Genomic DNA, 14,223 nt, shown 5'->3' on the forward strand with positions numbered 1-14,223 from the left:
GTGGGTTTCCTGCCGGTGCTCTGGTTTCCCCCACAGTCCAAAGACGCGTGGTTAGGTTAATATGGGACGGCCTTGTGCTGAGGTGCCCTTGAGCGAAGCACCTAACTCCCAACTGCTCCCCGGGCGCTGTTAGCATGGTTGCCCACTGCTCTGGGTATGCATGTATGCTCATTGCTCATGTGTGTGTTCACTGCTTCAGATGGGTTAAATGCAGAGAGGAATTTCACAAGTGTGTGATGAATGAAGTTGTGCTTTCTTTCTTTCTTTCTAACTGGGGTCCGTATCGTAGGATTCCAGACCGCTCGCGAGCCAATCAGACTGCATGATTTGATGGAAATGGAATTGTGTGCTCAACAAAAAATTGTTAAACAAAACAAATTTCATATTTTAGATTCTTCAAACTGGCGGCACGGTGGTGTAGTGGTTAGCGCTGTCGCCTCACAGCAAGAAGGTCCGGGTTCGAGCCCCGTGGCCGGCGAGGGCCTTTCTGTGCGGAGTTTGCATGTTCTCCCCGTGTCCGCGTGGGTTTCCTCCGGGTGCTCCGGTTTCCCCCACAGTCCAAAGACATGCAGGTTAGGTTAACTGGTGACTCTAAATTGAGCGTAGGTGTGAATGTGAGTGTGAATGGTTGTCTGTGTCTATGTGTCAGCCCTGTGATGACCTGGCGACTTGTCCAGGGTGTACCCCGCCTTTCGCCCGTAGTCAGCTGGGATAGGCTCCAGCTTGCCTGCGACCCTGTAGAAGGATAAAGCGGCTAGAGATAATGAGATGAGATGAGATGAGCTTCATGAGAGAGTCACCTGGAATGCTTTTCAATTAACAGGTGCCTCATCAAATGTTAATTAGTGCAGTTTCTTGCCTTCTTAATGCATTTGAGATCAAACAGTTAACAGTAAATAAATAATAAAAATACAGTAAATAGCCCTGTTCCACAACTGTAGTAATCCATATTATGACAAGAAAATTTTCATTTTAATTTATCTAGAAGTTTTCTCTATTTCTTTTCTCTGTTTATCTGTAATGATGCTGCTGGAATCTTAGTTTCCCTGAGGGAACCCGCCCAATGGGATCAATAAAGTTTAATCTAATCTAATCTAATCTAAGAACCGCTCAATTAAATAAAGAGAAACGACATCCATCATTACTTTATGACGTAAAGTTTCCTTTAATTAATACAAATAAACCATTGAATTAGGTGTGTCCATACTTTTCACTGGTACTGTACATCATTCAGTTAGGTCACCATCTTTAAATTAACAGTCATGTTTGTGTTCGTGTGAGGTGTATGACCACTAGATGGCAGCAGAAACATTTTCTGGTTAAATAAATCAAGTCTTCAATTCTTTTCATTGTTTTTCTCGCCATTATTATCGTGTGCATGATGCAGTATCTACAGTTGTTCTTTTCATTTGTAATGTTTTCATTTCTATATAAACCATGAATGCAACATCGACAGTGAGACAGGTTATTCAGTAGTCATATTGATTTATTTAAATTTTACAGTCACTTTTGTAGCCCATTTATCATAGTTCTGTAGTTTGGTAGTGCTAATTGTGAAATAAACGCTTTAAGGGCAGCTTTGAGGAAATAAAGCAGTTGGAGTTGGTTAGGTATTGGATAGATGTCACGGCAGGAGTCTGAGGGATCAGATTGACTGGGGCGATGTGTAAAACGGTTGGTCTGTCGCTGTTAGCCTTGGCATAAGCAAGGCCTTCACTGAGTGACGCTTCAGTTTATATCAACCATTATTAACTACCTTTCCTAAATTCTGGCAAAATTTCGAGTCCAGCTTTTAGCTTAGACATTCCAGTGGCTTTGCAGGCATTCAAGGGTTCACTATGCCAGGAAATTCCCATTATTCTACATGTGGTGACCACTCATTGAAATACTGCAGTGCTATACACTGACAAGACAGAGTTCTACCTTGAGAAAAGAACAAAAAGTGTGTATGTAATCTGTGTCTAATTAATTTAATTTTTTTACTATGCACTTGTGTGTCATTTGCATATTTGGAGCTCACTCCGGGACGGCTCTTGACGCTGGATGAAAGCTCACTACTTCTTGTCTAGCTTTGCTTTTGTCGTCTCAATCAGAAGAATATTAGTTATTAAGCTTGTTCATTCTTGTTTTATGAAATAACGCTAAATTAGGGATCTGCGTGGAATCACTTGTCTGCAGTTTATTACTTTTCACTGAAGCGTATTATGATCCAACTTCCTTTGTTTACTCGAGCCTTCCTTTGTTTGATTTGTAGATTTGCTACTGTGAAGTATGACCATGCTGTGAAGAACATCAAGAACCAGTTCATGCACCTCACCAACTACAGTGTAAACAAGAAGAGCAGTGACTATGTCAGGTAAGGTCGACTCGATTCTAACTTTAGGTACCGTAGGGCTATGTACTCGGGTCTGTTTTTTCTACCCAGGCTGTGTGCTGAAAGCTAAAACCTTTTTGTGAAATTTACCACGTTTTGGACCAAGTCCTGTTACATACACTACCGTTCAAAAGTTTGGGGTCACCCAGACAATTTTGTGTTTTCCATGAAAAGTCACACTTTTATTTACCACCATAAGTTGTAAAATGAATAGAAAATATAGTCAAGACATTTTTCTGGCCATTTTGAGCATTTAATCGACCCCACAAATGTGATGCTCCAGAAACTCAATCTGCTCAAAGGAAGGTCAGTTTTATAGCTTCTCTAAAGAGCTCAACTGTTTTCAGCTGTGCTAACATGATTGTACAAGGGTTTTCTAATCATCCATTAGCCTTCTGAGGCAATGAGCAAACACATTGTACCATTAGAACACTGGAGTGCTGGAAATGGGCCTCTATACACCTATGGAGATATTGCACCAAAAACCAGACATTTAGTAGAATTTAGGCCCTGTTTACATTATTTCGAATCAGCGGATCATCAGATTAACGTTTTTAAAACGATTCGCGTACACACACAAATAGCAGGAAGTGAAGTCCGCGCCGTTTTTCAGCAGTTGTGTCACATGACCAACGTGGCATGACCAACGCCAGCTAATCAGGAAGGTGGATGTCACAGTGACGTTGTCCAATGACGACGTCAGCTAGAGCTCAGCACTGCGTATCCTCGTTCCTCAATGTTTACACAGCACCAGATCAGATATAGTCTGGCTAACGCGACTGCAAAGCTCTACGAGCTATTGGTCTGGCCAAGATATTAAGCCCAACCATTTCCCAAAGTGCGTGGTTGACCCGCCTCCCTGAAATGCCTCAGTTTGCTACTGGTCGAAGCCAGAAAAGGCTGTGACGAAGCTTAAACCAATCACATCACTCTTTCCTCTGACGTATGTGACGCGACGGGGCTAACTGGTAGATTAAGCTATGGCTTCCGGTCGCAGTTCTACTACGTCAGTGCCTTGAACACGCCTCTACCCAGGGCCGTTGGAGATGCTCAAAGTTGATTGGTTCCCGATTTTTCGGGAGCTTGGAAGAGCTGTAGATAGCTTGCCTGGCCAGACTAAGCTCGCAACAGGCCCTCATGTTGCGTCACGCTTAGGATGGGCGGGCCCAGGCTAGATCAGATACGTACTGGGTTGAATACGTGGGCCCTGGCGGATTCAAATTGTTCCGCCTGTGGAGTCGTTTCCTGGCGTTTTAATGTGCACGGACAGTGCATCCGCAACGAAAACGATACGGATACGGTCTAATGTAAACACCACCTTAGCTAGAATAGTCATTTACCACATTAGCAATGTATAGAGTGTATTTCTGATTAGTTTAAAGTGATCTTCATTGAAAAGAACAGTGCTTTTCTTTCAAAAATAAGGACATTTCAAAGTGACCCCAAACTTTTGAACGGTAGTGTATGTGTGCAAATATAACGTGACGGGTCTTCGTTTATGATTCAGCGTGTTAGTTTAAAAGCCTTTATGTATCAAGTGTCTAATCCTGTTTGTCTCTACATGGCCTCAGCTCATAGTGCTAAAAAGTAGTCTTTAGTTTGAAACTAGATGTCAGAACATTGTGCACCTTTTCGCTGTATGGGGGTCATCTTATTTCCTTTCAGAGTTCGTTAATGGAATAGATCTCGATGAATGTGACACTAATTGGAAGAGATTTTAGCTGTCACGAACAGTTAAATCATCACTCACTGTTGTTCCTTGTTCCCAAATGGAGAAGGAATGCGTCCTCAGATATGAGATAATCCCCGTTGTTTGTTAATCATGTCAACATTGTTACACTGTGCTCATTGCTCAGTGCTGTTTTGGCAGAGTCAACCACTGAGGACCTTTTTTCCTTTTCAGCTGTGATGACCCTGAAGTAGAGGATTATGGGAACAAATGGAGCATGAGCGCAATGCTGAGGTATTTAAAACAGGAGGGAAAGGACACCGCGTGTGAGTAAAAGCCGAATTTATTGGATCACATTCACCTGGTCTGTTATACTGGAAAGTGCTGTTATTTCATGAATGACTAATATCACTGTGAATATAACGTTAAGAAACACATGCAGAATTTGAATATCTAGTTCAGTTATTATCGCCGTTCAGGCTTGCAGATTGTTCCTATAATTCACTTCATTGACATCAAAGCACAGCATTAAACCTCTCTATGAATAATTCACATTTTAAGAAGAATTCAAGGCATAAACGTGGGGAATTAAACAGTGATTAAACTGTACCGAGTGTGTGTGAGAAGAACATGCAGTGTTCTCTGTTGTGCGTCAGTGCTGATGCGTCAGATCGAGGACCTCATCATTAAAGCTGTGCTGAGTGCAGAGTTACAGATTGCTACAGCCTGCAAGATGTTTGTACCCCATCGCAACAACTGCTTTGGTAAGCCTGGTCAGAAAATAACAGTCTATTATTACATTATTTAAAAAAAAAAAAAAAAATTGTGATTTCAACCTAGTTTAAATGTGTTTGCATTCGATAACCTAGCCCTGCTATATCTTGCCACGTTTTGTTTAAAATAAAGAGAGTATATCCTATAACCATAAGAGTATGGGTAGCACTGTCGCCTCACAGCAAGAAGGTTCTGGGTTCGGACCTCGCGGCCGACGGGGGCCTTTCTGTGTGGAGTTTGCATGTTCTCCCCGTGTCTGTGCGAGTTTCCTCCGGGTGCTCCGGTTTCCCCGACAGTCCAAAGGCATGCAGATTAGGTAAAATACCCAGCCACTTGGGTTGTACGAGGCAGTGCATACTTAGCGCCAGTCCCAAGCCCGGATAGACCGAAAACCCAGTGTAAGATTAGCGTGAGCTAAACTGGTTATTAACCTTCTGAAAATAAAGTTATACTCATGGCTTGTATCACTTAGCAATACTTGGTCAGTAAGCTATAATCATTCTATTCTAGTTATAGTGTAATCCTATACTATAATTACTTCCGTGATCTTTAACACATTTCTGTGCAGCCAGTAAGTAAGCAGAATTATAACGAATTCTACTAAGATTAGTCTGTAATAATCAGTACTGTAACACTGCTGTTCGATAGCAATATTTTTCTTAGACTCCGTTCCAAGTGACTTCATACTTGAAACTTCATAAAGCGTTGTTTTTTTTTTTTTTTTTGGTCCTTTTTCCACTTCTTATGAATTAACCCTTTTGACTTAATTTGTAAATAAGTCTTTTTAACCAGTAAAAGTATATTGAAGATGAAAACCACATCTGGAATATGAAACGGTAATAAAATTTAATGGTCACCATGTGTCCGATCCTCATTGTTTCTGCAGCAAACACCATCTTTACTCATCACGAGTCGTTGAAAATGCATCACTAATGAAAAAACTGGTGATCATTTCACTCATTTCTAAACTTAGGAAAGTGTAGGTTGATTATTCTAAGATTATATTTAAGGCAGGTTTAACATCGCTATTTCTAGATCTCTTAATAGTTGCAGCAAAACTGTGTGAATTTATTTTTTTACGTTTATTTTTTTTTAATTCTTTGGAGCCATTACCTTTGTTAGTATTGGCCTTAATTGCTCCCTCCCTCCCTCCTTTGGCTCTAAAGTCTCTGTTAATCTCCCCCTCTCTCCCCTTGGCATTCACTTCACACTCCTTTTTCTCTGTCAATCCCTCGAAGAGCAGAAAGGAATGGTATTGGAATGAGCTTAAACTGCGTTGTCGAAACCTCCCAGGGTCCCCCCTCCTGTTTCTCTCTCTACCCATTGCATTTTCCTTCTCATTTCCACCTCTCTCGATCCATCTGTCATTCCTTCAGCACTGTTATATGTTTGTAGACATAATAATCCCTAGGAAGCGTTGGTTGTTTTAGGTGGCAAATGTTGTATACCAGCCCGAAGCTACACTATCTGAAAATCACCCTTATAAAGATGGTATCTCCTCCTTCTTTTTCTCACATTCCCCAGTGAGGTGTCAGTGAGCCCACAGGGTGAGGTTGTTGTAATGCGTATGGCAGGCTGTGGGGTCAGTGCAAGTTTGGGGCAGAGCAGTACGTGACAGAAGATGAGCAGCCCATGCAGGTGCAGACGTCACTGGAATGTAATGGATATGGGAAGATACAGATAGGGTGCTAGTAAAAATCCTTAGACAGTCCTGTGCAAAAGTCGTAGGCGCATGTAAAGAAATACTGAAGACCAAAAATGGCTTAAAAATAATGAAATTAAAGGTTTCAACATTTAAAAAAAAAAAAAAACCATAAACAGCAGTAAGCCATAATAAATGAAACAAAGTCCATATTTGGTGTGACGACCCTTTGCTTTAAAAAAAAAAAAAAAAGAAGTAGTCTCAGGTCCAGTGAGTGCAGTTTTATAAGGAAATGAGCTGTAGGTTTTACTGAGCATCTTACAGAACCAGCCACAGTGACACAGTTCTTCTGGACACTTTGACTGTCAGACTCGCTTCTTCATTTTGCACCAAAACCCAGTCGCCTTCATGATGTTTTCCTTTTTTAATCTGAAAAGTGCTCTCTCATGGAATATCCATCCATCCATCCATCCATTATCCATAACCGCTTATCCTGTACAGGGTCACGGGCAGGCTGGAGCCTATCCCAGCTGACTATGGGCGAGAGGCGGGGTACACCCTGGACAAGTCACCAGATCATCGTCGGGCTGACATATAGAGACAAACAACCATTCACACTCACATTCACACCTACGGTCAATTTAGAGCCACCAATTAGCCTAACCTTTGGGGGAAACCGGAGCACCCGGAGGAAACCCACGTGGACACGGGGAGAACATGCAAACTCCACACAGAAAGGCCCCTGTTGGCCACTGGGCTCGAACCCAGAACCTTCTTGCTGTGAGGCGACAGTGCTAACTACTACACCACTGTACCGCCCTCTTATGTAATATGCTGCTCAGATATCTCATCTCATCTCATTATCTGTAGCCGCTTTATCCTGTTCTACAGGGTCGCAGGCAAGCTGGAGCCTATCCCAGCTGACTACGGGCGAAAGGCGGGGTACACCCTGGACAAGTCGCCAGGTCATCACAGGGCTGACACATAGACACAGACAACCATTCACACTCACATTCACACCTACGGTCAATTTAGAGTCACCAGTTAACCTAACCTGCATGTCTTTGGGGGAAACCGGAGCACCCGGAGGAAACCCACGTGGACACGGGGAGAACATGCAAACTCCGCACAGAAAGGCCCTCGCCAGCCACAGGGCTCAAACCCGGACCTTCTTGCTGTGAGGCGACAGCGCTAACCACTACACCACCGTGCCACCCATAAAGTTTGTATGGAAAAAAAAAAGGTGGCTAAGACTTGCACAGTAGTGTGTGTGTGTGTATATATACAAAAATAACAGGTCTTTACTGTAAAACAGAACAGTTAGATGAGAGAGAGATGTGAAGGCCTCTGCATGCTCTTGCGACAAGGCTTTCGCAGATAGCTTTTCGCAGACAGTTGTAATTTATCGTTGAGCGGGGAGTAATAGGCGTGCGCGATGTTATTCACCGCCACAACGCAAGGGGGCGCGAAGTCGCTAGGAGTAGTTGGTGGGTGTGGTTAGTGGAGTGTTTATCCTCCGGTTACTTATAATGACTAGAACTGGAGTCGTATAGATGTACGTACTTCCTCAATCAACCGCTCTTCGTGCTGCTCCATCTTCGCTCGTGTTTTTAAAAATGCCGGTCGTGAAAACAAACCAAACCGGGAAAGTAGGGAAGCGGAAGTGTGTGTACAGCGGATGTAGAGTGGACCAATCAGAGCCCTCTTGTCTGCGGCGCTGTCTGCGAGGCTTCTGCGGTGGTCACAATTTTTGGGAGGTGCGCGCAGAGTGTCTGCGAAGGTGGGGGGGCTACGCAGACACTGTCTGCGACGCCATCTGCGAGGACTGGGTTGTCAGCATAAATTGGCCTTGAGGGTTTAGCTTGTCATAAAAGTACACTATGTCCTGTACAATGAGGGGCACGAAGTATTCCAAACACCTTTATTTGTTGTTTAATATATTTCCAGTGCATACGTCCACTTGAAATTTACAAATGTGTAACGTCTTTTGTTTTTGTGCTTCTAAACATGCACACGAAAGTGTGTATTCATAAGCCTAACTCCTTCGCATAACTCGTAATTGTGCTACTATTAGTGCAAGCAGTATATAATTTTGCATAGCAGTATTATGAAAAAAGCAAGGAAGGAGAGAAAGGTGGAAAGACCTAAAGCCAAATGCACAGATGCTGAGTTCTGCTTTCAGTCCAAAGAGAAAACACTGCTGTGGTCAAAGAGGACAGGGTTCATTTTATAGAGCTCGACTTGCAATTCATCTTCCCGACTGTTCTGCTGTTGCGCTCTCTGTTTTTCCACACACAGGCCTGTTCTTGTGATCCTCAGAAAAACTATGCAGCTACAGAAGCAGTCACTGAAAATATAAACTAAGGATTATTTTGTAGTCCAAGTTTGTTCTCTTTTTTTTTTTTTTTTCTTTCTCTTTCACTGAATATGCATGGAAGAGATGAACTCCATTCTTCCAAAAGTTATTCTGTGAGTTGGTGTTTTAACCGTGGTGGTTGTTTTGCGCACTGTCATTTTGGTGGAGGGTAGAAAACGTCAACACATGGGTGATCACAAGTAATGTTGCTCAGCTGATTAGGTGGGTGGGGACACTCACCTGGTTTGGTGTTTTGGCTTGCCGTTGGCTGGTAATATTCCGTGAAATGTGTTGATAAACGGGAGCGAGCACGCACAGAGACAAAATCCAATTGCATGCTGGAAGAGCGACGCACATCACCGGTAAGGTGCTGGGTTTAATATTCTCTCGCTGGTTTGTTGTTAACTGCTTGATCGTCAGCTGCTGTTTTTCAACTGGTCAGAAGTTAATGACTTTGTCACTATGGTCGCTTGGCTAGTGCGTTGTTTTAATCCTCCGATTAATGCTTAAGTTTACTTGTCTGAGATGACGGGACAAACTTTTGAATGGAAGCGCTATTGCACTTTGCTTCCTGATTCGCGTTGCATTCTGGGGGCTGTAGTCGTAGTTATTTCCAGTAGTGCATGATGGGAGATGTGGTTCACTTACTCGGCTTTGTAAATGGGTTCTTGTCTCTGCTACTTTGAACGTGATAATTGTAGTAATGGCTCTGGTGTTGTGTATGTAACGAAATGGATTAAGTGTAATGTCTGTTGTTTGTTATATAAATTAGCTGTTGTGCATTCTAATGTTGATGTTTATGGATCTTATTGGTAATGCTTTAAAGATTAATTATTTATACAAGCTGCAGATATTTATACAGTAATTTGCTGATGCTTTAAGGATGCATTTGTGTGTATTTATATGGATTGCTCATTTATATTACAATGACTTTCTATTTGTTATTTATATAATTATGGCATCTAATGCATAGCACAACTTCGGTGTTTTGCACAGGTTTATAACCTGCTGCCGTGTCACAAGTAAAGAGAGAAAAATAAACAAAACATTTGGACACTGAGTTATACCCAAGTCTCGCTCTTCTAGCGCCCTCTTCGGTGGGGACAAAACCACAGAAAACCGAACAGTTATAAACCGAGGTGCCGTAAAGAAAGAAGAGGAAGACAAAAAGTCAAATATCCCTCTAAATAAACTTCACCTCAACAAACATTAAAATCATCAAACAAAAGGAAAATGGATTCCGCTGAAATAACAGAACTAAAAGGGAAACGATCCTCTGCTCAAGCAGCATTCACCAGACGCGCTAATAAGCTTTCTCTCACTGCGACCATCATGGAAAAGGGAGCAATTATTGATGAGATGCGTGCACTCAGTGCTGATTTCAACAGGATGCACGACACTGCACTAGCTTTCTTGGAGGCCGTGGAAGATGTGGAGGGCAGTGAAGAGGAGGCGAGGAGGACAAAAACAAAAGTTGAGCAGTGTGTCTCTGTCTATGGTGACTCAATGCAGCTGGCCAGGGATATCTTGTACGACAAGTTTGCAAAGTCCGAAATTCAGCTCCACATAGAAGGAACCGAGGAGACATGCAAAGAAGTGGAACATGCTAATATTGCAGAGATGCTAGAGCATGAATTTGACGCCCTGCGTGATGGCCTTCTCGAAGGAATCCATGAATTGGAGCAGAAAGTCCTAACCTGGGAACGGCTCGTCTCTGACAAAGTGACTCCCCACAAGCAGACAATCTTCAAACTCAAAAGCAGAGCACGGGAGTGGGAGCTGAATTGGAAAAAACTTAGCCGCAAGCCCAAATCAGAGCCCCCGCCATCGCCTAGCATGCCGACCATCTCCAAGCCACAAATCAGCCTCGAACGAACCCGGCTGCCTGTCTTCTCAGGAGATATGACGGATTATTATCGTTGGAAGGCCGAGTGGGCAGAGCTGGAACAGCTAGGAAATCCAATGAGAACGGCTGGAGTAACACGGTTCCACCTGCTGGCAAGTCTGAGTGAAAGAGTCAAAAAGGACTTGGTTCTGTCCAGCTGTTCAAGCCCTGAAGAGATGTTCAAGCGCCTTGACAATCGTTTCGGAAATAAGGCAAGAATTGTCCTTAAAATTGCTGAGGATATTGAAAGCCTACCCCCCGTGAAGGGAAATGATCCCCGGAAGGCGATTGAACTGATCCAGGCCGTGGAGAGGGCCTTGAGCAACCTGGTCATACTTGGAGAGGAGGACATCTTGAAGAACAGGCTTGTCGCGCAGTCACTGGAACGGAAGCTACCCAGCTCACTCAAAGAAAAGTGGATCGAGTATAAGGCGGAGCCCTTGCATGGATTCACCCCCCAAACTCACTTTGACTGTCTGCTGCTGTACCTCCAGAAACAGGAGGCGGTACTGGAGGAGCTCGACCAGCTTGATGAGAGCCTGAGAGAAGGAACTCCCCCGGCAAAATCATATGTGGACAAATCTGCCAAAAAGGCTTTCTCCAAAGCCACCTCTGGCCAGAAGGGGTACCAGCCGCAAGCGTGCACGGCCTGCTCTGATTCATCCCACGCAGGTAGGCTCTTTGCATGCACCGCGTTCCGAGAAATGGATCTGCCGAGCAAGAAAAGCCATCTTAATGCAAACAAGCTGTGCTCTCAGTGTCTTGGACCCCACTCTCAACCTGTCTGCGGCAACAAAAAATTTGTCTGCACAAAGGCAGACTGCAGAGCTGAAGAGCCCCACCATTATCTGTTGTGCTCCAGATCAGTGCCCCTGGAAAGTGCCAGGAAAAAATCAAATGGCAAAGGCCTTGGCCTGACCAGCCACCAGGAGGAGCTATTGGCAAAAGTTACCCCTGAGCTCAGGGAGGAATTCCGGAAGGCCTTCTCAAATAAGACTACCTCTGCCATAACCTGCTCTGCTGGGAAAGCGCCCTTAGAGCATCCAGTGGTGATGATGCTCCTGGAAGTCACGACCAACTCCGGTCAGCTTATCGGGGCATTGCTAGATCTTGCCTCCGACACCAACTATATCACTCATTGTGCCGCCCAAAGGCTTGGGTTGAGTGGTGAGAGCATTCGCCTAATAGTGCATGGTGTCGGAGGCATGACCAAAACGGTCAAAACCAGCAGATATTCCCTTCGGCTGCGAGTGAAGACTGCTAAAGGCACAGTAGCTGAACACAGGCTACTTTGTTATGGGCTAGAGAGCATTGCCGAGGTTAGCCACCCAGTCACCCCAGCACAACTCCAGAAAATCTTCCCTGGTGTTGCTGCGGCAGATCTTGCTCGGCCTGAGACCATTGACCTCCTAATCAGCCACAGGGAGGGTCGTCTGGTTCCTCAACCGTTAAAGAGGGAGGGTGATCTTGTCCTTTGGGATGGGCCACTCGGCAAAACAGTTGGTGGCACTCACCCCGACCTTTTCGAGTCCGTGGACTTAACACTCCATCAGTCCGAGACCCACTTCGCACGAACAATGAGGACCTCGTCAAGGCTTTACCAAGAGATTCTTGTCCCAGCCGAAGAGCTTCCACCGACTGCTTTCAGCAACACCGCTGCCACGAACAAAGAAGTGTTCGAATGGTTCAAGTGGGATAGCATCGGGGCAGCATGCAGCCCAAAGTGCGGGAGCTGCAAGTGCGGCAAGTGCTCTCCGGGTGGCCAAGAAATGACCCTTGGAGAAGAAAGGGAACTTGAGAAGATCAAAGGCTGTCTCTCGTATGTATTGACTGATAAGCACAGTGATACTCCTCACTGGGACGCAGCTTACCCGTGGAAGGTCAACCCTGCAAGTCTGCCAAATAACCGCCAAGCTGTGGAAGCAACGTTCAGAAACGCTGAGGCCCGGCTAGCTAAAGAACCACTGTGGAAAGCTGCATATGGAGACCAAATCAATGACATGGTGGCAAGAGGAGCCGCTGTCAAACTCACCACGGAACAGATCAAAGCTTGGAACGGGCCAGTGTGGTACATCAGCCACCTGGTCGCGCCCAATCCCCACTCCAGCTCCACGCCAGTGAGGATAGTCTGGAACAGCAGCCAGGAGTTCAAAGGGATGAGTTTGAACAACCTACTCCATAAAGGCCCTGATGTTCTTAATCCCATCCGAGGAGTCCTGTTGAGATTTAGGAGTGGTCTCTACGCAGCCCTCGGCGACGTCAGAAAAATGTACAACTCGGTGTGGCTGAAAGATCAGGAGGTACACCTCCACCGATTCCTCTGGAGAGATGACCCCAAGGAAGAGATTGGCGATTTTGCAGTGGTAAGAGTTAATATTGGTGACAAACCTGCTGGTTGTATCGCCCAGGTAGCCATGAGAGAGACCGCCAACCTGCCCCAGTTTGAATCCATGATCCCAGAGCGCCGCATTCTGACAGAGGACTGCTACGTTGATGATATCTTGACGTCTTATAATGACCTCCAAGCTCTTACCAAGATGACTGAGGGAGTCGAGGAGATACTCAAAGTGGGTGGCTTCTCACTCAAGCCGTGGGTCCTCACTGGCCGAAGTGGGAGGGGGGAAGAACCTGACTGTCCCAGAGCAACAGAGCCCAAGACCCTGGTACTCCCCAATCAGATGCGAGACGAGGAAAGTAAGGCACTCGGTCTAGGTTACGAGCCAGACTCCGACAAGCTCCGCCTGCTCACCTCTGTAAATTTTTCAAAACGAAGAGGAAAAATGAGAACAGGGCTGGACTTACAAGAGGAAGAGGTTCGTGCTAACACCCCTGACCCCCTCACCCGCCGAGTACTGCTAAGCCAAGTCGCTGGGTTTTACGACCCTATTGGCTTAGCCTCACCCATCAAGCAAAGGGGTGTGATGCTGGTGAGGGAGTCCTTTCAGGAGGCCGGGAAAGACCGTCCTGTCAAAGACACCTGGGATGAACCCCTCTCACCGCATCTCAGGGAGGCTGCAATAACCCTCTTCGAGCAGTGCGTAAGACTCGGCAAGGTGAGGTTCACTAGAAGCCTCACTCCCCCTGGAGCCATGGGCCGCCCCATGGGCATCACTTTCTCTGACGGCAGTGAAGCTTCATATGGAGCCGTTCTATACCTCCGCTGGGAGACCGCTGATGGAATCATTGTCAGGTTAGTCGAGTCAAAGGCCAAACTAACTCCTCTAGACCAAAAGGGTGATGCCATCAAAGCAGAGCTGTGTGGGGCTGTCTTCGCAACTCGCCTGAGGTCCTACTTCGAAAAGCACTGCTACATCCAAGTCGACAAGTGGGTCCACATAGTCGATAGCCAGACCATTCTTGGAGCCATCCAGAAGGATAGCTATGGCTATCAATCCTTCTTTGCAAATCGAGTAGGGGAAATCCAAAAAGCCGGGCCCGTCGACAGCTGGAGATGGGTTGAAGGGAAGGCAAATATTGCTGACCTCATCACAAGGGGTGCAACCCCTGAGGACCTTGCAGAAGG

General features: G+C 45.3%; 1 protein-coding gene across 7 annotated transcripts in view; it reads left to right on the forward strand.

Moving 5' to 3' along the window:
- The window catches only part of ttll5 (tubulin tyrosine ligase-like family, member 5), a 231,636-nt gene that overhangs the window by 37,362 nt on the left and 180,051 nt on the right, over positions 1-14,223 (forward strand). For all 7 annotated transcript variants that reach the window (XM_060934635.1, XM_060934633.1, XM_060934636.1 and 4 more), the window contains 3 exons: positions 2,255-2,356; positions 4,278-4,369; positions 4,700-4,807. In XM_060934635.1, the coding sequence (XP_060790618.1) occupies positions 2,255-2,356; positions 4,278-4,369; positions 4,700-4,807 (302 nt within the window). The remainder of the gene's footprint in view (positions 1-2,254; positions 2,357-4,277; positions 4,370-4,699; positions 4,808-14,223) is intronic.

This window comes from Neoarius graeffei, chromosome 11 (assembly GCF_027579695.1).
Source record: "Neoarius graeffei isolate fNeoGra1 chromosome 11, fNeoGra1.pri, whole genome shotgun sequence".
Taxonomy (NCBI): Eukaryota; Metazoa; Chordata; class Actinopteri; order Siluriformes; family Ariidae; genus Neoarius; species Neoarius graeffei.